This window comes from Engystomops pustulosus, chromosome 5 (genome assembly GCF_040894005.1).
Source record: "Engystomops pustulosus chromosome 5, aEngPut4.maternal, whole genome shotgun sequence".
Classification (NCBI taxonomy): domain Eukaryota; kingdom Metazoa; phylum Chordata; class Amphibia; order Anura; family Leptodactylidae; genus Engystomops; species Engystomops pustulosus.
The window spans coordinates 204,657,848-204,685,222 of NC_092415.1; the positions used below are offsets into that span (position 1 = coordinate 204,657,848).

The 27,375-nt window shown below is 44.1% G+C and overlaps 1 protein-coding gene across 4 annotated transcripts in view; it reads right to left on the minus strand.

Annotated features, from left to right (window-relative positions):
- The window catches only part of CRPPA (CDP-L-ribitol pyrophosphorylase A), a 158,804-nt gene that overhangs the window by 129,462 nt on the left and 1,967 nt on the right, over positions 1-27,375 (minus strand). For 3 of the 4 annotated variants that reach the window (XM_072154393.1, XM_072154392.1, XM_072154395.1), the window contains exons 2-3: positions 27,054-27,333; positions 9,322-9,471 (exon numbers count right to left, since the gene is read on the minus strand). In XM_072154393.1, coding sequence (XP_072010494.1) covers positions 9,322-9,471; positions 27,054-27,333 — 430 coding nt within the window. The remainder of the gene's footprint in view (positions 1-9,321; positions 9,472-27,053; positions 27,334-27,375) is intronic. The other variant, XM_072154394.1, reaches the window with a different exon arrangement.

The window sequence follows — 27,375 nt, forward strand, 5'->3', positions numbered from 1 at the left end:
CAAAATGTGTCGCAAGATCAAGCACTCACATGCATCGGAAAGAAGCAGGTGAACTCCGGCAGACCTTGGCGCAGCAGCGACACCTGCAGGATACCCGGAACCCACGTTGGACAACGCACCGTGGGATCGCGGCTGGACCGGGTAAGTAAATGAGCCCCATTGAGTGCTCAGGAATGGTGGGGGATAGAAATAAAATGCCAACTGCTCTGTAATCCATGAACGTACAATTATTAAAGCAAACCTGTCAGCAGGAATTTCATTTTTACAGTACCCTGTGCTATGCCGATTTTTAAAAATGCTTTTGTCAGCATTCTGAATAATTTCATTACTTTATAAAACTTTATTTCACATTGGCTCCCTGCTAGCAGCATGTGTTGAGTCCCAGGGGGCAGCTGCAGCAGCCTGTGCGTGCCTGTGTCTCAGTCTCCTCTCCTCCGCACTCACCACTTTGTAACATGTGCAGTGTGTAAGCAAAGGAGAGGGTGATGGTGATGGTGTGAGGTAGAGGAAGAATGCAAGAGTAGACTGAGACACAGGCTTCTACAACTGTCCGCGGGACTCACCACATGCTGCTCGCCGGGAGCCAGGTATTGTGAAATAAAGTTTTATAAAGTAGTGGCAGGGAATTTTTTTACTTTGTTCTTTATATTCAAATCAAAAACTAAAGGATATCAGTGACTGAACAATTGGGGCAACACATTTTGTCGTGGGGTTGGTCTATGACACATTAACCTCTTATGCTCGTAGACTGGCCCCACAACATAGACATCATCCATTGATAGACGGATAAATATGTTTAATATTCAGATTTCTTAGAACTTTCTTCCCTTCCCACATCTTGATACTAACAACAAAAACCAACCTATAATTTACAGTAATTTGTGGGTAAATATTTTAATTGAAGGCTGAAGGTGAATCTCCCGCTACTTACTGCTTATTTTCATTTTTTTTTTACAAGAAAAGGGAACATACAAAAACTCACATTTTTTTTTTTTTAACTTTGCTGATTTCCTGCATAATTTCGTCTAAATCCCTTCAGGTTTACATAAGTGCGAGCCTCGCAATACTTGCTTTCCCCAGCAAGTCCGGCCTTGCCCACTCATACTGCAGCAGCAGACGCTGCGAAAAAAATATCTCATTACAAAAAAACAACATGTCCCATACATTATCCAAGGTTCCGGTTTATGTATCTCTCACAATGGAAATACGGAAATGTATGCTTTGTGCAACAAAATATGATGAGTGATCTGGAAACGATCGAGCCTGATGATTATTGTGCTTCTACATACAAAAACATCCAGGACACAAAAAGGGCCCGGGGTATTGACAAACCTAAATAAATACAAGTGCAAAAAATATGGAAAAAGAATGGGGGGGGGGAAGGGGGTGGGGGGGGAGAAATTGTTGCAGAATTGCATCACTATTTAAACTAAAAAAAAAAAAAAAAAAAAACTTATAGATGTAACAATAAAAAATAAAGTTACTAATAATTTACTAATCTAAATAAATCCCTCCAAAATATGAATAAATAGAGAATGTTCATCTAAATCCTAATTTTTTTTAATTTATTTTTTTTTTAATTGGAACTTTAAAAATTATTATTACAGGCGGTCCCCGGGTTACGTACAAGATAGGTTCCGTAGGTTTGTTCTTAAGTTGAATTTGTATGTACCATAGATACTCGAGTATAAGCCTATTTTTTCAACACAAAAAAATGTGCTGAAAAACCCTTATACTCGAGTCAAGGAAAAAAAACAAAAAGTGAACTCACCTTCTGACACTCCCCAGCAGGCAGGCTATATACTCCAGGGGGCTGGCAGGCTATATACTGGTGGGCAGGTGCTGGCTATAAACTATGGTGCAGGGTCCGGCAGGCTATATAATGGGGAGGCTGTGACCAATGCATTTCCCACTCTCGGCTTATACTCGAGTCAATAGGTTTTTTCAGTTTTTTGTGTCAAAATTAGGGGTCTCGGCTTATACTCGGGTATATACGGCAAGTAGAAACTGTATATTTTATAATTGTAGTTCCAGACAAAAACATTTTTTGCCTCGGTGACAATTGGAGTTTCAAAATTTTTTGCTGTAATGGGACCGAGGATTATCCATAAAGCTTCATTACAGACACCTTACAGCTGATCATTGCAGTCTGGGAGTAATGTAAAGCATCCAAAGAGCTTCACCAGAGGTCACAGAGTGCAAAGGGTCCGTCTCTAACTAGGGGTCGTCTGTAAGTCAGGTGTCCTTAAGTAGGGGACCGCTTGTATATTATTTCTAATTAATTAAGACTACTTTGCCTCTTCCTTGCAGATCCTCTCCAGTTCCCTCAGGTTGGATGGTGAACGTTGGTGGAGACCATTTTCAGATCTCTCCAGAGATGCTCCATTGGGTTTAGGTCCAGGCTCTGGTTGGGCCGGTCAGGAATAGTCACAGAGATGTTCTGAAGCCTCTGCTGTGCTATTTTAGCTTGTGCTTAGGGTCATTGGGGCAGATTTACTTACCCGGTCCATTCGCGATCCAGCGGCGGGTTCTCCGACGCTGATTCGGGTCCGGCCGGGATTCACTAAGGTAGTGCGTCTGATGTCCACCAGGTGTCGCTGCTGCGCCGAAGTCCGCTGGAGTTCACCGGAGTTCACTATCCTATCCTGGGTGCAGGTAAGCGCGTATCAGGCGACACATTTTTTTTAAAAAATTTCCGCTTTTTTTACCGAATCCATCGGAATTTCCGACGGCCGCTCCCCGACGATTTCCGTCGCGTGCATGCCAGCGCCGATGCGCCACAATCCGATCGCGTGCGCCAAAAACCGGGGGCAATTTGGTGCAAAACGGTAATTTTCAGGAAACCTGAGGAAAAAAATGTGATTCAGGCCCTTAGTAAATGACCCCCTTTGTCTTGCTGGAAGAGGTTTAGATTCAGAATCTCTCTGTGCTTGGCCAATAATAATAATAATAATAATAATAATAGTAATGAATAAAATAAATTAAAATAAATAATGAAAATATTTTATAAACCTGATTTGTAAACTGCTGCGGAATTTGATGGCGCTATATAAAGATAATAATAATTATGATTATATTAATCAAATTTTGGGGGTTGGATAATTTTGCCAATTTTCTTTTGTTCTTCCATTATGGTAGTAATGCATACAAAAAAAATTTATATTACTGAAAATGAATTTCAATTTTTTTAAATTGCTGGAAAATCACAAAGTCATGGAAATAGATGCGTAAAAATTAATCGGAACGGATAAATTTTACATCCTCGGGGTCAATTTATCTCCAGGGACAAATATGGAGGGAAGGAGGAAGCTCCCAATTAGCATATCTGAAATGAAATCAGTTTTTCAGACACTACTGTTTTTCCGGACTTCTAACCTATGGAATGCCGTCTGTATCCGATTAGACAAAGCAAACAGTCTCCTAACATCATTAGTCAGGAAGAGGAGAGAGAGAGCGACAGTCTGATGAAGAGAACTTGGGGCTTATTGTGATTGTGGACGAGGAGTCCAGCGCAGAAAAAAAAAAAAAACACAATTGTCCTTTCATCGAACACAATTTAGGCGATCGAATCCAAGATAAATTGTCTCCATAATCCACACATCAAAGAGACGACCCCTGCACCATCTTACATGAAAGGTCAAATTCATCCCTAATTTTTCCAATTTTATTTATTTTTTTAAATCTAGACAAAAAAAAGTTGAAAATTATCAATATTTTTAGCTTTGAAATCTAAGATATGACCCTCTTATTTTTCCCCAAATACGGAACAGCGGTATCATTCGTATACTGAACAAACAAGAAAAATATGGCAACATTTTTTTTAGAAAAATACTAAAAGAATTTATTCATTTCCGTACAAAACTTTTCTCCCGAACTTTCTAAAATTGTCTAGTAATGGAACTTGTATCTTTTGATCAATACTATATTTTTGTAAACTAAGTTACTTTCACGTTCCCTCCCAAAGTGGTCACCCCAAATACGATTATAGGATCTCAAAGAGCCCCCCCCCCCCCTTCCCATCAATTCCAACTCTTCAGGTCATTTAATCACTGCCGCTCCAGGGATTCTGTTACCATTTGCGAGTAATCAATGTCATAGTGGTTACATTGTTTCGGTTGTGAACCGCCAATCCAGAGAGACACAAATTAGCATATTCTGTCCTGAAACTGAAGTTTTGTAGGCTCTCCACTGTCAGATGGGTGGTGCCAGGCTATCTGCTATAGCCCAGGACACCCCCCACCCATCTAACAGTAAAAAGGAGTAAAGTTTAGGGTAGGTTTTTGTATCCAATATACTAATTTGGCCTTCATATGGGTGGTCTTGGACTGCCTAGCACCACCCACCTGACAGAAAAGAGATTGATTGGTGATGTTCAGGCACAGTGGGGTCTATATAAATTAGTGGATGAGTTACAGCATGTGATAGTGAACAAATGTCCTCTAGAAAACTTTTAGAAATAATCCTTATTTTTGCTAATTTTCTCATAATAATAATAATACCAGTAATTATAATAATTCCTTTATTTATACAGCGCACACAGATTACACAGCGCTGCACAGAGCTTCCCAGATCAGTCCCTGTCCCCAATGGGGCTCACAATCTAATGCACCTACCAGTATGTTTTGGAGTGTGGGAGGAAACCGGAGGACCCGGAGGAAACCCACGCAAACACGGAGAGAACGTACAAACTCTTTGCAGATGTTGACATGGATGGGACTTGAACCCAGGTCCCCAGCGCTGCAAGGCTGTAGTGCTAACTCATCATGGTCTCTGTCCAATCTATCATTAATATTGATCCGTATACATTGTATCCACCTCTGCAGTTGTCACCAGACGATGGAGGTGGCGTCTTTATTTCCTTGGTCTTCCATATATTCAATGCTAAGCCATCCGGCACCATCTTCCAAAATCTACTACTATCTCCCTCCTAGATAAAGATATTGTCACCTCCTCTATTCACACCTGCAACGCTCAACAAATCATCCAAGAACTTCCACAGTCCAAGTCATACTCAAAGCTGTTTTTTTTGGGTATGTCAACCTTCGATGGAAAACCCCATGGGGGTAAGAGTGGAGATAAGGAAAGCTAAATGTTGCCTTCCTCGCTCTGGCTACTTGGGCGTCTTTGAAAACGTTGCTGAAGTCCGTGACATGTGTCCTATGTCTCTCCTGGACCTTCCAGAAGAGTCTACAGATTGGTGGAAAGATGTGGCACATGAACTAGGAGCCGTGGTGGTGCTTTTCTCGTCTTGCTTCTGATCTGGCCTCCATTGGCTTCTCCAAATCTGATGTATAATGGAGAAGACAATCCTCATGTTGGGGCTACACAATGGATTTGGGCAGTGACTTCCCAACATGTAACCAAAGCTCAACGCAAAGTAACGTTAATGAGTTTGTCTGGTTGACAAGAGTGCGTAGGATTTCTCTTATGTTTACGACAATCTTGAGGCCACTGTGTGTTACTCCGAGATATGAGCTGACCCAAATTTATAGTTCAAGTGTGTCCGGCGCGACCTGGACATTGCATGGCCATGGAGCCAATCCGGCAATCCTAGCTCCTAGCCATGGCTGTGATTGGCCAGGCGGATGAGATGGTCAACACTACACCTCTCCATGGGTCGTATCTGGTACTACAGTCACACAATAGAACACTACAGAGCAATTTATTCCCGCCCCCAATAAAGCGACTTATTGAGGGGTTAAAAAAACATTCCGAAGTTACGCTGAAGGTTACAAGTATAAATAAGCAGAACCTACATGAGATTGGATTTTCCGTCCAGCCCTCTGACTCATCCTCTGAATAAAAGTTTTCAATTATTCCAGGAGATGTCAGAAAACATCAGGTTTTTGGTATTAATAAGGGGGAAGATCAAAAAGTGGATGATGTGGACGCGCGGTGCCCCTGTAATGCTCCTCATTACTATAATGCCCCCTTCCCCTTTGATGTCGGAAGTTGTGCATTTAGCAGACAATTTAATTATATATTTTCGGCGCGACCTCTGCGATTTCCTAACTGGTTCCGTGTCTCTGTTTGTGCAGTCGAAATCACTTTAATGCGACTGTGACCGATCCTCGGGACGCCTGTACCAGAAGCAGATGTACGGGGAGGAATGCTCCGCATTATCCTGACATCTCGTTGTAGAGGAGATCACGCCTGTCCTCGAATAACTCTGGAGTCTCGTATAACGGGAAACATTAAAAAAATCAGGCCCCCGGGATTAACCCCCTATGGATGTAAATGCTTGGATACACATGCAGTTATGTAAATGATTCCCCATAGTAAAGACTCTGAGCGGATACTTTTGGGTAGTTTTACCACTGTACAAGGCATTGGTTCGGCCTCACCTGGAATATGCCGTCCAGTTCTGGGCACCGGTCCATAAAAAGGAGGCCCTGGAGATGGAGAGGGTTCAACGAAGAGCCACAAAACTGATAAGGGGTATGGAGGGTCTCAGTTATGAGGAAAGATTAAAACAACTAGATTTATTTAGTCTGGAAAAGAGACGACTACGAGGGGACATGATTAATTTATATAAATATATGAATGGTCCATACAAAAAATATGGTGGTAAGTACCGTATATACTCGAGTATAAGCTGACCCGAGTATAAGCCGAGACCCCTAATTTCAACACAAAAAACTGGGAAAACCTATTGACTCGAGTATAAGCCGAGGGTGGGAAATGCATTGGTTACAGCCTCCCAGTATATAGTCTGCCAGCCCCTGTAGTAGGAAAAAAAATAACACTGTACTCATCTTTCCAACATCCCCATAGGTCCTCTTCTGTCTCAGACAGAAGAGGACCTATGGGTGACGTCAGAAAGATGAGTTTTGTCTTTATGTTTTTAGTTGACTCGAGTATAAGCCGAGTTAGGGTTTTTGAGCACAAATTTTGTGCTGAAAAACTAGGCTTATACTCGAGTATATAAGGTAGTTTCAGATTAAATCAAATCAAAAGACGAGGGGGCACGGTCTCCGTCTGGAGAAAACAAGGTTTAAACACCGGAGGTGACAGGGCTTTTTTACTATGAGAACTGTCAATCTGTGGAATAGCCGAGCTCAGGCGCTGGTCACAGCAGGGAAAGCAGAGAGCTCAGGCGCTGGTCACAGCAGGGACAGCAGAGAGCTCAGGTTCAGGTCACAGCAGGGACAGCAGAGAGCTCAGGCGCTGGTCACAGCAGGGACAGCAGAGAGCTCAGGCGCAGGTCACAGCAGGGACAGCAGAGAGCTCAGGCGCAGGTCACAGCAGGGACAGCAGAGAGCTCAGGCGCTGGTCACAGCAGGGACAGCAGAGAGCTCAGGCGCTGGTCACAGCAGGGACAGCAGAGGGCTCAGGCGCTGGTCACAGCAGGGACAGCAGAGAGCTCAGGCGCTGGTCACAGCAGGGACAGCAGAGAGCTCAGGCGCTGGTCACAGCAGGGACAGCAGAGAGCTCAGGCACTGGTCACAGCAGGGACAGCAGAGAGCTCAGGCGCTGGTCACAGCAGGGACAGCAGAGAGCTCAGGCACAGGTCACAGCAGGGACAGCAGAGAGCTCCAAGAAGGGTCTAGATGCCTTTTTACACCTAAATAACATTGATGGTTATGTTATATAGAATTGTTTCCCTAAATCTCTTCCTCATCCCAATCCCTTCCCTTCCTTGGTTGAACTTGATGGACATGAGTCTTTTTTCAACCGTATAAACTATGATACCTCTTGGTGGAGATTATTGCCTGTATGGCGCACTCACAGACTGACTTGATTGGGTGAAAAGCAGAAGTAGCTCCCATGGTTTCGGCACAGATTGGAAGTTACCATTTTTCGTAAAGAATTAAACATCAATATTTTGCTTGAAATACCCCAGGGAAATCATTAGACCCCAGTATCCGAAAATTTCCAAAAAAAAAACTTCTTACAAACCAACCAGGGACATTCATTTTGAAAGAGAGTCCTTCTTTTATGGTCTCAATCACTTTTCTTTAGGAGAGAACTGTGACAAAGAGCGCCCCTTACTGTGGAGGACTGTATTGCATGGAAATCATACTGGTTGTAGAGTACAACTGTAAAGTACAAAAACTTTTGCCTAATTCTGCACTAAGCAAAAATAAGTAATTCTCCTAGTTACTCTAATTAGCCAGCTGCAGGTGTTTGGCTGCTTGTCCCCCCCAGGCTGATGTCCTTCCGTCATGCCTCCTGATAACCATGGGAATCTGTACTGGACGGCTGGAAATGACAGGAGGGTGGGCGGAACTTGTTGGGATGGGCAGCAGGAGAGAAGTGCACTCCCAATCTGAGGCCTGCTAGGCCCAAGAGAATAGCAGCCCCCACTATTCAACGGCAGCAAGAAAACAGGACCTTGAGTGATGTAACAAGCATGTGACTCTTTAGGTCATCCAATTAAAAACATGTTGTCATGTGAATGCCCTCAGTGCTCTGGCCTCAGTGTCCTCAGGTGATGTCACAGGAAGTGCCCGCCCACTTTGGCAGACGCTTTATATAGATATACCAGGCTGTATCTAAGGCTAGGAAGAAGCCAGCAGCATGATACAGGTATCATTGGAATCGTTGTCAAAGCCTCTATCCACTTCAGAGTTACTCTTTAATGTACACATGTAATTCTTCCATTCCCCAGTGGTGGCACTGCGGAGTAATTAAGAACTTATTGATAGACTCTCCTGCAGATCCCGGAACTCTGACCCCTTGAGATCAACTTCTTCTCTAACAAAGAGGATTTAGTAAAAGGAGATTTCATAATTTACCTAGTGATTAGCTAATTGGTGTGGATTCTGGCTACGGAACCTCTACCGATCCTAATTTATCCAATAAACAGAACAAGAGCCGAGGCTGCACTACGAAGAGATTCTGATTTCAGGTTCAATAAAACAATATTGAGTCAGATCATCAACCGCATCAATATCAACACCTTCCAATCATCAGCCTTATGATTTATGACTAATTAATTCAGTCTTACAATATTGAAAAGAGGGAGCCAAATCTGCAACGCCCCTATAAAGTAAAATATGTAAATCCTTCTTCTCCAATCACATCCACAGCTGCTTTGAAAATTAGACACGTAATCTGCCAATCGTTTTTTTTTTTTTTTTCTTCATCTGAGCTCCCAGAATGCACTTTGATAACAGGATAGAATTCTGTATGCAGCTTTGGCTGTGATCGGAGTATAAGTTGGGATGTAACCAGGTATTTGCAAAGTTACTCAATGTTTTTTGGGGGTGATTTTAGCTGCAGATTCCCTCTGTTAGGCAGGGAATCCTGGAACAAGGACCATATGGTGCCTCGAGGACTGCTCAGGGTCTGGATATTAGGATCAGTGCTGACACTTACCTGCAGATACGCTTTATAGATGACATCAAACAGAAAGGCCTGTGGCATCTCGCTGGCTCGGTGCTTCGCTCGCTCTAGAGAGTGGTCCAGGCATCCGTCTGAGGAAGGGGCGATAACCGTGGACACCAATGGTCGTACCGCCCCCGCCGCCTGAGGGGGGAGGAAATAGAATATTGTAATTAATATCATCCAATAGATTATAAAGGATTTCCTCCTCCCCCACTTCATAACATCAAAAATAGAAATGGAAAGAAAAAAAGTGGCAGGTAAAACCACAATTACAGAACGGACCAACTCATCTTTGCATCATTTCCAGGATTGTAGCTTCTCCAAGTACACTGGGGGGCGTGTCCTCACACTGCTGTGCGCTTAGCAGCACTTCAAGGACACAGAGCAGTGCCGGACCCCTCCGCTCTGAGTAACTGCTGTTCAAGCATTTACTCAGAGCAGGGTCAGAGTAGGGGCTGTGGGGGAAGCTTGTTGCAGAGACTACAGAGCATAGCAGGACTATTATAAATTGGCTGCTCTTAAAGGGAACCTATCATAAAGAACAGGCACAATGAACCTTAGTAACCCCGACCTCCCTCTACTTTAAATTTATTTGTTGAAAAGTGCAGAAACATCGTCCCAGCTTAAGTCTGCGTCCCCTCACCAGTAAAATTGTTCCCCGAACATTTCCTGCCTTCGTCTACGTTGGACCCTGTTGATTGACCTCGCTCACCTCAGGCGGGTAAAATGGGGAGAAGATCTCCAGTTTCCTGAAGTAGGCGTGGTTTACTGGCAGCTGGGGAGAAAAGTTGACTCTTCTCTTCAGAAGTTGACTCATCTCTACTAATTAGCATTTAAGAAAAATGGCTGTAACAAAAGAACATCTACCACCAGGATGAAGAATTGTAAAATAAGCTCACTGACATAAAGGTGTATTCCCCCTATAGCAGGATCTGCTCTTCTTTTAGCTTCTTATGCCCTGGATTTTGCAAAAAAAAGGCTTTTAAAATTACGCAAATGAGCCCGAGGGGCTTTGGGCTTCAGACTCATTTGCATAATTTTTTTAAAGCTTTTTTTTTTTTAAATAACAAGGGCATGAGAAGCTAAAAGAAGTCAAAATGCCACCAGAAGGGGCGCACACCAGTATGTCAGTGTGCTTGGTTTACAATTTTTCATCCTAGTCGTAGATTTCCTTTAAGGTACAGTGGCTCGGTGGCACATAATTTTGGATTACATTCTATATCCCCCAGTGATTGTTACTCCGCTTTGCCTCCTATCCACCAGTTCCGGAGCGAGTAATACAAGTCTTTTAAACAAATCTCTTGGACAATGTCCTTTTTCCAGGTCATCATAAAACGGGAATCGATTTTTTTCCCCCAAATAAATCAGACAACTCTAGTAAATATTGGTAGTAATAGGTTTGAAGCCCTTTAATAAGATGACTAAGAATTTTTCGGGTCCTATTTATTATAGAAATAATCGATGACGTCACAGGCGCTACGAATTCCACAATCCGGTCCAACAATAAGAGTATGGGATCGCTTGTAGGAAAGTAAAAACAGGGATAATTGCCTGGCACGCTCCATTAATGCCTCGTTAAATGGACGTTCTGCGGAGACGCCCTCTTATCCGGCGCTCGCTCATCAGGTACATGGACCGTGTTTGTTTTCTTACATGTAATTAGGGACTAATAATATGGACCCGGCGCTGATGAGAGCCGCATTCCACATAAAACGGAGGGTAAATGATGGAACCGGGCGGCAGAATGCGCTGATTGTGTCCAGACAGGTTTTGGATACTGGATTTGTCATTAGTTACTTCTAATAGGGCGATTACTTTAGCGTTACTGTACTCGGGGGGCACGGTCAGGGGTTTATGTAACAAATAACTAAACTGTGTTGCCTCTAAAAGGGAACTTGTCACCACATTTTTCACAAGTACAGCAAGTGGCAGGTTCCTATAGAGCCCTAGTAACTAACTGACACGATTATTTTAGCTAAAAATAGTCTCCCTAGGGATCTATAGAGCGAGTAGGGGGGAGGTGTTTTGGTATGGCCTAATGTCATGTGATCAGGGTGACATCATCACAGGTCCTTTAGCCTCTTAACATTGGCAAACTGTACCCTATGCACATATCGGACCACATCAAAAATCATAGCATAACTTCTACTCCTCTCCATGCAGACTGCTGTGGTTTCATGTGATATATGCCTGGTGTACAGTTTGCTAATGTTAGGAGGCTAAAGGACTTGCAATGATGTCAAATGACATTACTGATGCATGCAGAGAAAGCATGGGGAGGAAAGCATGGGGAACAAATAACTAAACTGTGTTGCCTCTAAAAGGGAACTTGTCACCACATTTTTCACCAGTACAGCAAGTGGCAGGTTCCTATAGATCCTAGTAACTAACTGACCCGATTCTTTTAGCTAAAAATAGTTTCCCGAGGGATCCCTTGGGATCTATAGAGCGAGTAAGGGGGGGGGGGGGGGGGGGTTTGGTATGGCCTAATGTCGTGTGATCAGGGTGACATCATCACAGGTCCTTTAGCCTCTTAACATTGGCAAACTGTACCCTATGCACATATCGGACCACATCAAAAATCATAGCATAACTTCTACTCCTCTCCATGCAGGCTGTTGTGATTTCATGTGATATATGCTTGGTGTACAGTTTGCTAATGTTAGGAAGCTAAAGGACTTGCGATGATGTCACCTTGGTCACATGACATTACTGTTGCATGCAGAGAAAGCATGGGGAGGAGCTGCTGGATACGGCCCGTGGAGGCCACGCCCACCTCAACTCACTCTAGACATCCTTGGATACCAGGTGAAATGATAAAGTAGAATATATGGGAATCTGAGGGGAACAATTTTTAGTTTAAAGAAGGGGGTCAGTTAGATACTAGCGCTCTATGGGAACCTGCCACTAGCTGTATATGTGAAAAATGTGGTGACAGGTTTCCTTTAAAAGTATTGTCTGAAGTTTTGTTATTCTCTACCCACAAGAAATGTTACTGCTGGGACCCTCCTACTGTCACAAGGTGAGCAGACCCATAGTTCGGACACCCCCTGGCCAATCATGGTCATGGCTAGTAGCAAGGGGCATCAATTTGCCGGATTGGCTGTCCAGCCGCCCATCCGACAATACATCCAGGTCACACGGCGGAACCGGAACTGAAACTACGTGTTACTATTACTACGTATTACTATGGGTAGGTCTATCTTCCGCACTCTCATTGACAGTGAAGTGCTTTCATTTTTATGCATTTTATATTTGATCCCTTTTTTTCTTTAGTCCCAGCAGATGACTAGGAGGTGGGATGCCCTAATATGTGTAATATGGCTTTCAGCTCAGAGGCCATATATTAGGTCCTCTGTACTGGACACGAAGCTCAGCACCATACATTGCATAGTGGTTGTACAAAGCTCAGCACCATACATTGCATAGTGGTTGTACAAAGCTCAGCACCATACATTGCATAGTGGTTGTACAAAGCTCAGCACCATACATTGCATAGTGGTTGTACTTGGTATTGCGCTTCATCCCTATTCATTTTAAAGGCTCTAGGTGAAACTAAGACCTTCGAAGCGGAAGTGCCCACCAGCGCAATCGCTCCTTCAAGCAGATGATCCATACAATATCAATACATTGGAAATAGAAATGCTTGAACTTGTGTTTTTGGAGGCTTAGGAAGAAACTTTTCTAACAATTCTTTTACATTCCATCACAAATACAGGCTCCCATTATCATCCTCCAAACATCAAGCCCTTTAACAACTACGTCATTCAAAAACTTTGCCAAATGCACAAATTGGCCAACTCAGTCACGTCTCCAAATTTCCTCTGAATAACCTATTCTCCCGTCTGGACTTCAGGTGTCTGCACCGCACAGTTGTTATAACCCCATCCCCTGTTTCCTCCCCCCCCCCAACCCCCTTTAAATGCAGGTGTGTAAGAATGGAACATCTGCACCGGTAGGCCGGACCCACCCCAAAAAAATTCTCACAATCCCTGTCTCTGTTAGGAAGAGACAATGTGACTGATTCCAATGTGTTGCCTTATTGCACTTGTATCCTGCTACAAGACGGGGGGCGACACTATCCCCCCATAGACCTGCAGCTAAGTAAACTGTGGAGGGTGTGTTCCCCGAAGACGAGATTAGCTCCGTGTATTGTGGCCCCGACGGGTTATTTGTCACAGGTAGCGGATTGCTGGGAGACGTTTGGGGGTTGTCAGCGTTCCTTCCTCTGACCTGAGCGGGGCTAATGATGGGGGTATTGTCTCCATTGTGGCGCTGGTGATGGCTGTGTACACTGCTGGATATTGACACAGGTAGCGGAGGCTTTCTCCAGGCTCTGCTTCATTAGCAGTGATTTTGGGAGGTGATTACTCGCCTCTGTATGGCACCAGCTCTCCCCTGTTATTAGAGGCCTGAGCCTCCTGCAAGAGCCGACACGTTCCCCCTGCACCCCCTCTAATTATAATACCTGGATGTGACCTTTCTCTCCGGCACGCTGTAATTAGGACCTCGCTTTTTTTTTATTTTCTCAAAGTTTATAGTTTGGTCGTGTCTAAAAAGTAGCTTTTTTTTTTTTTTTTTTAACTTTCTTTAATTATGAGATTAAGAGTTTTTTTCACTGTAAAATAACTAACAATTTGGCGTAAGATGATAATTTTACGCTGCGGATCAGAGTGGGGGATTCTAGTTCACATAGAGGCCATGAGGATCATGAGGATTTTGTGATGAGCAGAAATGTTTTTAGATGAAAAAATAAAAAACCCATACAAAAGGCGCAACTTTGTTTCCCCCCCCCCCCATATCCTTCTGTATTCTAATCTCCTTGTGCTTCCTAGTACGGGGTACAAATTATTACATGGTGCCAATGGGAAGTACAGTTTATCCTGCAAAAAACAAGCCCACATACGGCTCTGTAAGTGGAAAAAGGAGAACACAAGTGGCTTTTAAAAGGTAGGATTTAAAAAAAAAAAAAAAAATCAAAAAATCAAAAAGAAGCTGCATTAAATAATAATAATAATAATTCTTTATTTCTATAGCGCACACAGATCACACAGCGCTGTGCAAAGGATTACAAATCAGTCGCTGTCCCCAATAGGGCTCACAATCTAAACAACCTACCAATGGGGGTCATTTACTAAGGGCCCGATTCGCGTTTTCCCGGCATGTTACCCGAATATTTCCAATTTGCGCTGATTTCCCCTGTATTGCCCCGGGATTTTGGCGCACGCGATCGCATTGTGGCGCATCAGCGCCTGCATGCGCGCGACGGAAATCATGGGGCGTGGCCGAACGAAAACCCAACGTATTCGGAAAAAACGCCGCATTTTTAAACCGAAAATGTGTCGCTCGGGACGCGCTTACCTTCACTCAGCCGGCCTCGGTGAATTTGAGCGCGTTCAGATGCTTTTCAGCGCAGCACTGCCACCTGGTGGACGGCGGAGGAACTACCTTCATAAATCCCGGCCGGACCCGAATCCACCGCAGAGAACGCGCTGCTGGATCGCGAATGGGCCGGGTAAGTAAATCTGCCCCACTATGTTTTGGAGTGTGGGAGGAAACCGGAGGACCCGGAGGAAACCCACACAAACTCTTTGCAGATGTTGACCTGGGTGGGATTAGAACCCAGGACTCCAGCACTGCAAGGCAGAAGTGCTACTCACTCAGCCACTGTGCCGCCCCTATGGGGTAGTTGAAATACATGGCTGCTCTCTTCCCAAAACAGCGCCACACCATGGTTTAGGCCGGTATTGCAACTCAGTTCTATTCATCTATATGAGGCCGAGTTGCAATATCAGCACAAACCATGGACAGGTGTGGCGCTGTTTTGGGAAGAGAGCAGTCATGCTTTTTTATAGGGCCTCGGCAGGGATGGTTTACAAAAAAAAGTGCTATTTCCGTGTACAACGCTGCGTGTGGCGACTCACTAAGATCATGCGCCAGAAATCATGAAAGTGTCGCTCCCCTGCACCGGTCTGACAGAGATCACCATGGTTTTAGTGGTGCATCTTGGGGCAAGGGCTTGCGACACAATTTGCAAGTTTAATACGGCGCTTGGTCGGAATCAATCGGATGGCAATGGCACGTCCTCCCCAATTTGTGTCACATGGAGGTCAGTGCAGCTACGCCACAAAAGGGTCACGTGCGACACAATAGCGGCACAGACACTTCTTATACCTGTGCAAGCCGGTCTAGCCCTGAAAACAGTGCACAGTCGGTGCTAGAAAATCCTGATGTTTCCATTCATTCTCATTCTTCCTTCCTTCGCTCTGATTTCTGTGGATTGTAGCACAGAAACTTTGTGGCTGGTACCGAAGTGCTGGATTATAAGAATCTGGCGGCTAGAGCCATAAGAATTGGCTTTATTGTTTCTATTATATTTATTTATATTATGAATTCATTTTATGTTTCTTATTTTTATATTTGTTTCTATTAATATATTATATATATGATTTTTTTTATACATATTTACATCTTTTTTTTCCACCTCTTAATTTCTCATATTAAGCAGATTACATTTTAAGAATGAAACCATCTTCTCACATAGGATTTGCTCTATCACCACGTGAATGTCTTCTCCGCTTCCGTCTCGCTTCGAGTGGACTGCAGCTGTCAGGCTACAAAAAGTCTTAAAGGCAACATCCTGGAAGTGCACAATTAGCGAGGCTTCCTGCAATCTGACATGTCCGGGGACTTGGGAAAATCTCACTGTTTCCCTTCTCCAGTGACTACAGGTTGTGGTTTGGGGACCATCCACTTGTGGCCCCCTGTTGGTTGCGGTCGCCCGTCACTGGGCTGGGAATCCTACATTTTTCCCCCTCTGCTGCTTGGAATTCCATTTTGTCATTTACGGAGGCAGGAAGTTTTTATGAGATTGTGTTTTCTTTGACTTGCGGTGGCTCTACGCTTGCCTGCTCCCTGCGTGGCGCGGCTGGTGGGGGCACTGAACGCCATCATGTGACCGTCCTTGTAACGCCTTGTAACATTTCTCCAAAGAAAGAGAAAACGTTAAACAAATTAAAGAAGTGCAGCGGAAAATCCATCCTGTTTATCTGCAGCAGAGCGTGGCCAGAACACGGGACGGGCAGGTACAACCGGGACCTGTGCACATTGTTCTGCTGCATTCCACAACATGTGACCCCAGACTGCGATTTTGCTTTAAATGGTATATAAGTACATACACTCACCGGCCACTTTATTAGGTACACCTGTCCAACTGCTCGTTAACACTTAATTTCTAATCAGCCAATCACATGGCGGCAACTCAAACTCAAACCGAGCATCAGTATGGGGAAGAAAGGTGATTTGTGGCCTGTGAACGTGGCATGGTTGTTGGTGCCAGAAGGGCTGGTCTGAGTATTTCAGAAACTGCTGATCTACTGGGATTTTCACGCACAACCATCTCTAGGGTTTACAGAGAATGGTCCGAAAAAGAAAAAACATCCAGTGAGCGGCAGTTCTGTGGGCGGAAATGCCTTGTTGATGCCAGAGGTCAGAGGAGAATGGGCAGACTGGTTCGAGCTGATAGAAAGGCAACAGTGACTCAAATCGCCACCCGTTATAACCAAGGTAGGCAGAAGAGCATCTCTGAACGCACAGTACGACGAACTTTGAGGCAGATGGGCTACAGCAGCAGAAGACCACACCGGGTGCCACTCCTTTCAGCTAAGAACAGGAAACTGAGGCTACAGTTTGCACAAGCTCATCGAAATTGGACAGTAGAAGATTGGAAAAACGTTGCCTGGTCTGATGAGTCTCGATTTCTGCTGCGACATTCGGATGGTAGGGTCAGAATTTGGTACAACAACATGAAAGCATGGATCCATCCTGCCTTGTATCAGCGGCTCAGGCTGGTGGTGGTGGTGTCATGGATCCATCCTGCCTTGTATCAGCGGGTCAGACTGGTGGTGGTGGTGTCATGGATCCATCCTGCCTTGTATCAGCGGCTCAGGCTGGTGGTGGTGGTGCCATGGATCCATCCTGCCTTGTATCAGCGGCTCAGGCTGGTGGTGGGGGTGTCATGGATCCATTCTGCCTTGTATCAGCGGGTCAGGCTGGTGGTGGTGGTGTCATGGTGTCTTTGGGCCCCTTGGTACAACACCACAGCCTACCTGAGTATTGTTGCTGCCCATGTCCATCCCTTTATGAGCACAATGTACCCTGTAACATCTGATGGCTACTTTCAGCAGGATAATGCGCCATGTCATAAAGCTGGAATCATCTCAGACTGGTTTCTTGAACATGACAATGAGGTCACTGGACACAAATGGCCTCCACAGTCACCAGATCTCAATCCAATAGAGCATCTTTGGGATGTGGTGGAACGGGAGATTCGCATCATGGATGTGCAGCCGACAAATCTGCGGCAACTGTGTGATGCCATCATGTCACTATGGACCAAAATCTCTGAGGAGCTTCCAGCACCTTGTTGTATCTATGCCACGAAGAATTGAGGCAGTTCTGAAGGCAAAAGGGGGTCCAACCCGTTACTAGCATGGTGGACCTAATAAAGTGGCCGGTGAGTGTATATACTTGTCAACTTCTTACAGGTGACATTGGGGAGATGGCAAAGATGGGAATGAAAATCATTGCACAACTCACCACAAGACCCCAGCATATACACATCCTACACCAACCCCCCAGTATACGGACTGCAGAACAGTTTCCACCATACACAGACTTCAAACCAGACCCTAAAGAGATCACAAATCCCCCCTTTATACAGACAGTAGTCCTACCTTATACCTACAACCTGAAAACCGCAAACCAAACTATGCAACCTCAGACTAGACCCTATACAGACCCCACACTCTCTCCTATACAGACTCTTCTATATAAAGACCCCAGACCAACATCTCTGCCCTCTGAACCAATCCAAGAGAAGACCTGGCTCTCATATACAGACCCAGGACCACTGAATACCAGATTTCAGTGTAACAAAAAAGACCCCAGACTAAGCCCCCCATTTACAGACCCTGTACCATTTTGTTATATTGGAAACTCCTTTGAAAGGTCATTCTGATAAATGTAAGCTACTAGAACTTGCTTATGAGGAGTCCACCACTCCAGCAGCCCCGGGACACGGGCAGGGAATAACCTTATGTTCTCCTTTCAGAGTCGTCCTAGAAAATACTCGTCAGGCTTCTGGGTTAGTGAACCCCCTGGACCACCGCAGACGATGACACAAGCGGACACCTTGGCCGGGAGTCTGAGTGACACCGGGTTTTCACCAGAGCCCGTCACAAAGCGCGTTGGTCTTGCTGCGGCAGTGTACCCCAGGACGTTTCACAGGTGCGACTTGTCCGTGGTGGCAGCCAAGGTTGTGGTACAAAGTCAACAGGCAATCTCGTGGTCGGGGACAGGCGGATGGTAAAGGCAGACGGGAACGGTTCGGGGTCTGGGGCAGAGCAGGAGGTCAGGGCAGGCAGCGGAGGAGCGTAAACGGGAACAGGTCCGGGGTCACATCGGGGAATCCAATCACAAGCAATAGGCACAGGATAAAGCTTTGTCGATGGCATAAAGCACTAAGATCCAGCAGGGAATGCTGGGAGACACCGGCCTTTATCCATTTCCAATTACCGGTGCGCTGGCCCTTTAAATCTTCTGAAGCCAGAGCATGCGCGCCCTAGGAGATGGGAATGAGCACGCACGGCCGCCGCACAGGAATCAGGAACGAGGAGAGGTAAGACACAGCGCAGGGGCGCTGGGGCACACCGAGGAGCACCCATGACAATACTCATGGATTTTTGAAATGTTGTCTCAAAATGTAGGGGCGTGGCTTCTGTTTTAGGACATCGATTTTCTGATAAAAAGGCATACCAAACTTAAAGACGCACTTCGATCCAAGAGATGTGGGCGAATGCTATGATAATAATCTTTATATAACACTATCATATTCCTTAGCGCTTTACAATTTTTCTCTGTTTTCACCCATTGCCTGAATATAATGATATTTAAAGGGATAAGAAAGTGCAAAGAACTCCCTGTTCACTTCATGTTATATAAAAAATGTGTCTGATATCAGGTGACCTCCAGGTGTACCGGCTCTTTAAATTGTGACAGTCAGGGAAGCAATACCCCGCCATGTTATATGTGTATCTAGTAATTAGGGCGATAATGAGGAGCTTCCATGTGTGTGACGCATGTTATCCTGGAGCTGGATGGTCGACATTCACAAAGTATTCATTAACCCCAGGTACAATGACTCCATCTATCCGGGACATGAATAGCGCGGACGTCTGAAAGTGACTTCATGTGACGGCTCTGCCAGACTTAATATCAGAAAATCGCTTGCATGGAGACTGGGGCAGGAAAGAATTACTTGTTTGTAGTCTGACATTAAAGGAGCGGCAGACTTTTGCTGCGCTTTTCAGGGCTGGTGCCGGCTATGGCGAGATAAAAGGAAGGTATGTCTACTACAGGAAAACAGCAATAACCTCCCAGGTAACATTATATATCATCAGCGGGATCACTAACCCAGAAAACAGCCGCGTCCTCCCAGCCGCCTCCAGCCCGAAGATCAATACATCAATAGTCACAGAGACTGGTCCTAAACGGAGATTTCAAGTTTTGTTCAAAATGAAATCAAATCTTTAAATATTAACGACCCTTTCTGGTGACCAGTTACAATGTTGCCTCCTGAGACCTCTAATTGGCCAATGCAGTTCTCATGACCACCGGTCCTTCAAAAATTACAAGTCCCGAAGACCGAGAGATGGCCATTCTAGAAGACCAGAAGACCAATAGTCTCGAAGACCAGGAAATCGCCGGTCCCGAAGATCAGCAATCCACTATCCACTATCACATAATCCACCAGTTACAAAGACCAGGAGACCGCCAGTCCCAGAGACCGGGAGACCGCCAGTCCCAGAGACCGGGAGACCGCCAGTCCCAGAGACCGCCAGTCCCAGAGACCGGGAGACCGCCAGTCCCAGAGACCGCCAGTCCCAGAGACCGGGAGACCGCCAGTCCCAGAGACCGCCAGTCCCAGAGACCGGGAGACCGCCAGTCCCAAAGACCAGGAGACCGCCAGTCCCAGAGACCAGGAGACCCCCAGTCCCAGAGACCAGGAGACCGCCAGTCCCAGAGACCAGGAGACCGCCAGTCCCAGAGACCACCAGTCCTAGAGACCGGGAGACCGCCAGTCCCAGAGACCGGGAGACCGCCAGTCCCAGAGACCGGGAGACCGCCAGTCCCAAAGACCGGGAGACCGCCAGTCCCAAAGACCGGGAGACCGCCAGTCCCAAAGACCGGGAGACCGCCAGTCCCAAAGACCGGGAGACCGCCAGTCCCAGAGACCGGGAGACCGCCAGTCCCAGAGACCGGGAGACCGCCAGTCCCAAAGACCGGGAGACCGCCAGTCCCAAAGACCAGGAAACCACAGAACTACACCCTTATTTATGGTCTAGAGGGGGTTTTCCATGATTCCTGGGAAGGCCCCTATAAGGAGATGCTGATTTAGTAATTTTCCCACCATTTTTGGTCCAGACTGGCGATTCTTTATAAATTACCTTTTTACTACATGAGTGATCATGAAAAACCTGGCAAGTTGACATATCAATGTTGTCACCACAAGTCCAGGCCTGCCGTAACAAGCCTCATTAAAGAGCGTCAGATAGGGGTCACAGGTTAATAAATGACCACACAACAACATATCATTACCACATAATATTACCACCCCCCTCCTCAAAAAATCTCAAGTATTTCCCTCCTAAACTCAAATCTGGAAATTATTCTCCGCTGTCAAGAGTTTAAGGTTATATTCAAACGTAATTCATAGTTATACAGACTCATAAAAGGAGGTCGCTGTGTATGGGAGGCCTAGTCACAGAGGGGTCAGAGCGCCCATGCTGACCCCTGACCACTGCTAGCTATGATAGAAAGGTGTCAGGACACACAGGACATGGCAGCTCGCTGTGTATGGGGAATGTAGTCACAGAGGGGTCAGAGCGCCCATGCTGACCCCTGACCACTGCTAGCTATGATAGAAAGGTGTCAGGACACACAGGACATGGCAGCTCGCTGTGTATGGGGTGTAGTCACAGAGGGGTCAGAGCCCCCATGCTGACCCCTGACCACTGCTGGCTATGATAGAAAGGTGTCAGGACACACAGGACATGGCAGCTCGCTGTGTATGGGGGGTGTAGTCACAGAGGGGTCAGAGCGCCCATGCTGACCCCTGACCACTGCTGGCTATGATAGAAAGGTGTCAGGACACACAGGACATGGCAGCTTGCTGTGTATGGGGGGTGTAGTCACAGAGGGGTCAGAGCACCCATGCTGACCCCTGACCACTGCTCCCTATCAAAGAAAGGTGTCAGGACACAGGACATGGCAGCTCGCTGTGTATGGGGGGTGTAGTCACAGAGGGGTCAGAGCGCCCATGCTGAACCCTGACCACTGCTGGCTATGATAGAAAGGTGTCAGGACACACAGGACATGGCAGCTCGCTGTGTATGGGGGCGCGTAGTCACAGAGGGGTCAGAGCGCCCATGCTGAACCCTGACCACTGCTGGCTATGATAGAAAGGTGTCAGGACACAGGACATGGCAGCTCGCTGTGTATGGGGGTGTAGTCACAGAGGGGTCAGAGCGCCCATGCTGACCCCTGACCACTGCTGGCTATGATAGAAAGGTGTCAGGACACAGGACATGGCTGCTCACTGTGTATGGTGGGTGTAGTCACAGAGGGGTCAGAGCGCCCATGCTGACCCCTGACCACTGCTGGCTATGATAGAAAGGTGTCAGGACACACAGGACATGGAAGCTCCAATCTTAAACAGGTTTACTCAAAACTAGTCATGACAATACTTGCAGCTCGCGGTATATGAGCAGTGTAATCATTTGTCTACAAATAACCCAAACAACTAACCTGCCCAAAAATGCAATATCATAACATCATCTCAGTAGAAGTACCTGAGGCTGGCACAGATGAAGCCTCCAGGAATGTGGTTTTTAGGGCCACGTCTACAAGCAGACAAACAGGACACAGTTTATACAAGGGTAATTGAAAGAGGAAATCATTGAAGCCGGGCTGAGACGACACCAGTGAAACCCGCATTCTTCCCAGTAAATAAGCGACACTGAAAGCCGTCTGAATCCCATTGTATGTCCCGGGCAGGAATCACAACAAGCACTCACAGGGTTATGTCTGGAGAAGGAAGCTGAAGCCATAGTTGACTGATAAAGTACAATGAATGCCCACAGAAAGAGCAGTGCCCTTGAAAATCCCTTTAATTCCCAAACAATGTGCTGTGCCATGTGAACAAAGGTAAATGATTGGATGCAATACAGAGGATTAACACCTTCACTACCGGATAGACATTACTGATACTCTATGACTGCTAAACTACTACAACCCTGCAACCAGGGCAAATCTTATTGTACTGATATTACTGTACATAGGGAGCAGTATTATAGTAGTTATATTCCTGTACATAGGGAGCAGTATTATAGTGGTTATATTCCTGTACATAGGGGGCAGTATTATAGTAGTTATATTCCTGTACATAGGGAGCAGTATTAAAGTAGTTATATTCTTGTATATAGGGGACAGTATTATAGTAGTTATATTCTTGTACATAGGGGGCAGTATTATAGTAGTTATATTCTTGTACATAGGGAGCAGTATTATAGTAGTTCGATTCCTGTACATAGGGGGCAGTATTATAGTAGTTATATTCCTGTACATAGGGGGCAGTATTATAGTAGTTATATTCCTGTACATAGGGGGTAGTATTATAGTAGTTATATTATTGTACATAGGGAGCAGTATTATAGTAGTTATATTCCTGTACATAGGGGGCAGTATTATAGTAGTTCGATTCCTGTACATAGGGGGCAGTATTATAGTAGTTATATTCCTGTACATAGGGGGCAGTATTATAGTAGTTATATCCCTGTACATAGCGGGCAGTATTATAGTAGTTATATTCCTGTACATAGGGGGTAGTATTATAGTAGTTATATTATTGTACATAGGGGGCAGTATTATAGTAGTTATATTCCTGTACATAGGGGGTAGTATTATAGTAGTTATATTATTGTACATAGGGGGCAGTATTATAGTAGTTATATTCCTGTACATAGGGGGTAGTATTATAGTAGTTATATTATTGTACATAGGGGGCAGTATTATAGTAGTTATATTCCTGTACATAGGGGGTAGTATTATAGTAGTTATATTATTGTACATAGGGGGCAGTATTATAGTAGTTATATTCCTGTACATAGGGGGTAGTATTATAGTAGTTATATTATTGTACATAGGGGGCAGTATTATAGTAGTTATATTCCTGTACATAGGGGGTAGTATTATAGTAGTTATATTCTTGTACATAGGGGGCAGTATTATAGTAGTTATATTCCTGTACATAGGGGGTAGTATTATAGTAGTTATATTCTTGTACATGGGGGGCAGTATTATAGTAGTTATATTCTTGTACATAGGGGGCAGTATTATAGTAGTTATATTCTTGTACATAGGGGGTAGTATTATAGTAGTTATATTCTTGTACATAGGTGGCAGTATTATAGTAGTTATATTCTTGTACATAGGGGGTAGTATTATAGTAGTTATATTCTTGTACATAGGGGGCAGTATTATAGTAGTTTTATTCTTGTACATAGGGGGCAGTATTATAGCAGTTATATTCTTGTACATAGGGGGCAGTATTATAGTAGTAATATTCTTGTACATAGGGGGCAGTATTATAGTAGTTCTATTCTTGTACATAGTGAGCAGTATTATAGTAGTTCTATTCTTGTACATAGGGGGCAGTATTATGGTAGTTATATCCTTGTACATAGAGGGCAGTATTATAGTAGTTATATTCCTGTACATAGAGGGCAGTATTATAGTAGCTATATTCTTGTACATAGAGGGCAGCATTATAATAGTTATATTCTTGTACATAGGGGGCAGTATTATAGTAGTTATATTCCTGTACATAGGGGGCAGTATTATAATAGTTATATTCCTGTACATAAAGGGCAGTATTATAGTAGTGATATTCCTGTACATAGGGGGCAGTATTATAGTAGTTATATTCCTGTACATAGGGGGCAGTATTATAGTAGTTATATTCTAGTACATTGGGAGCAGTATTATAGTAGTTATATTCTTGTACATAGGGAGCAGTATTATAGTGGTTATATTCCTGTACATAGGGGGCAGTATTATAGTAGTTATATTCTTGTACATAGGGAGCAGTATTATAGTGGTTATATTCCTGTACATAGGGGGCAGTATTATAGTAGTTATATTCTTGTACATAGGGGGCAGTATTATAGTAGTTATATTCTTGTACATAGGGGGCAGTATTAAAGTAGTTATATTCTTGTATATAGGGGACAGTATTATAGTAGTTATATTCTTGTACATAGGGGGCAGTATTATAGTAGTTATATTCTTGTACATAGGGAGCAGTATTATAGTAGTTCGATTCCTGTACATAGGGGGCAGTATTATAGTAGTTATATTCCTGTACATAGGGGGCAGTATTATAGTAGTTATATTCCTGTACATAGGGGGTAGTATTATAGTAGTTATATTCTTGTACATAGGGAGCAGTATTATAGTAGTTCGATTCCTGTACATAGGGGGCAGTATTATAGTAGTTATATTCCTGTACATAGGGGGCAGTATTATAGTAGTTATATCCCTGTACATAGCGGGCAGTATTATAGTAGTTATATTCCTGTACATAGGGGGTAGTATTATAGTAGTTATATTCCTGTACATAGGGGGTAGTATTATAGTAGTTATATTATTGTACATAGGGGGCAGTATTATAGTAGTTATATTCCTGTACATAGGGGGTAGTATTATAGTAGTTATATTATTGTACATAGGGGGCAGTATTATAGTAGTTATATTCCTGTACATAGGTGGCAGTATTATAGTAGTTATATTCTTGTACATAGGGGGTAGTATTATAGTAGTTATATTCTTGTACATAGGGGGCAGTATTATAGTAGTTTTATTCTTGTACATAGGGGGCAGTATTATAGCAGTTATATTCTTGTACATAGGGGGCAGTATTATAGTAGTAATATTCTTGTACATAGGGGGCAGTATTATAGTAGTTCTATTCTTGTACATAGTGAGCAGTATTATAGTAGTTCTATTCTTGTACATAGGGGGCAGTATTATGGTAGTTATATCCTTGTACATAGAGGGCAGTATTATAGTAGTTATATTCCTGTACATAGAGGGCAGTATTATAGTAGCTATATTCTTGTACATAGAGGGCAGCATTATAATAGTTATATTCTTGTACATAGGGGGCAGTATTATAGTAGTTATATTCCTGTACATAGGGGGCAGTATTATAATAGTTATATTCCTGTACATAAAGGGCAGTATTATAGTAGTGATATTCCTGTACATAGGGGGCAGTATTATAGTAGTTATATTCCTGTACATAGGGGGCAGTATTATAGTAGTTATATTCTAGTACATTGGGGGGCAGTATTATAGTAGTTATATTCTTGTACATAGGGAGCAGTATTATAGTAGTTAGATTCCTGTACATAGGGGGCAGTATTATAGTAGTTATATTCCTCTTACATAGAGGGCAGTATAATAATAGTTATATTCCTGTACATAGAGGGCAGTATTATAGTAGTTATATCCCTGTACATAGGGGCAGTATTATAGTAGTTATATCCCTGTACATAGGGGGCAGTGTTATAGTAGTTATATTCTTGTAAATAGGGGGCAGTATTATAGTAGTTATATTCTTGCACATAGGGGCAGTATTATAGTAGTTATATTCCTGTACATAGGGGGCAGTATTATAGTAGTTATATTCCTGTACATAGGGGGCAGTATTATAGTAGTTATATTCCTGTACATAGAGGGCAGTATTATAGTAGCTATATTCTTGTACATAGAGGGCAGCATAATAGTAGTTATATTCTTGTACATAGGGGGCAGTATTATAGTAGTTATATTCCTGTACATAGGGGGCAGTATTATAATAGTTATATTCCTGTACATAAAGGGCAGTATTATAGTAGTTATATTCTTGTACATAGGGGGCAGTATTATAGTAGTTCTATTCTTGTACATAGGGGGCGGTATTATAGTAGTTCTATTCTTGTACATAGGGGACAGTATTATAGTAGTTCTATTCTTGTACATAGGGGACAGTATTATAGTAGTTCTATTCCTGTACATAGGGGGCAGTATTATAGTAGTTATATTCCTGTACATATAGGGCAGTATTATAGTAGTTATATTCCTGTACATAGGGGGCAGTATTATAGTAGTTATATTCCTGTACATAGGGGGCAGTATTATAGTAGCTATATTCCTGTACATAGGGGGCAGTATTATATTAGTTATATTCTTGTACATAGGGGGCAGTATTATAGTAGTTATATTCTGAAACATAGGATTATATAGCGTCACACAAGAGCAGCCTGTGTTAGGGTGAGTGGCATGAGGTCTCACATTGGCAATATTCTTGTCCTGCCTTTTAGCAGTACCCTGGCGATAGCAATAGCATCAGTATGGTACAAAATAGCTGCAGTGGCCATTCACTGGGTGCTGCAATCGCTTTTGAATCGTTCATCATCATTGTGATTCCCTAAACAAAAACTAGGAGGACCCTGGAATCATGCGATGTGAGGAAATTTAGTATGCTGTCTAAACTTCAGTTTAGACAGCATAATTGGTTGTCCGGTCCCTTGGTTTTTAGATCCCTCTTCCCAAGGACTCACCCCATACTGTCTGGCGGCGTTTGTAACTTGAAGCAGAGTCTCTTCATTCACGAATGGTCTCACAGCATCGTGGATTATCACCACCTCCGGTGTCTGAAGTCCAGCTCCCAGAGTGTGATCTCCCATAAACGCTTTGAGACCATTAAAGATGGAGCGATGTCTTGTCACGCCTCCTTCCACCAGCGTCACCCGCTTATGTCCGTACCGGTGGACTATATTCTTCATCAAGTCAGCGCTCTCGGAAGCCACGACCACCACAATGTCTGAAATCCACCCAACCCTGCAAAATAAGATGTGCGATTCAAATACGGAACTGTGCAAA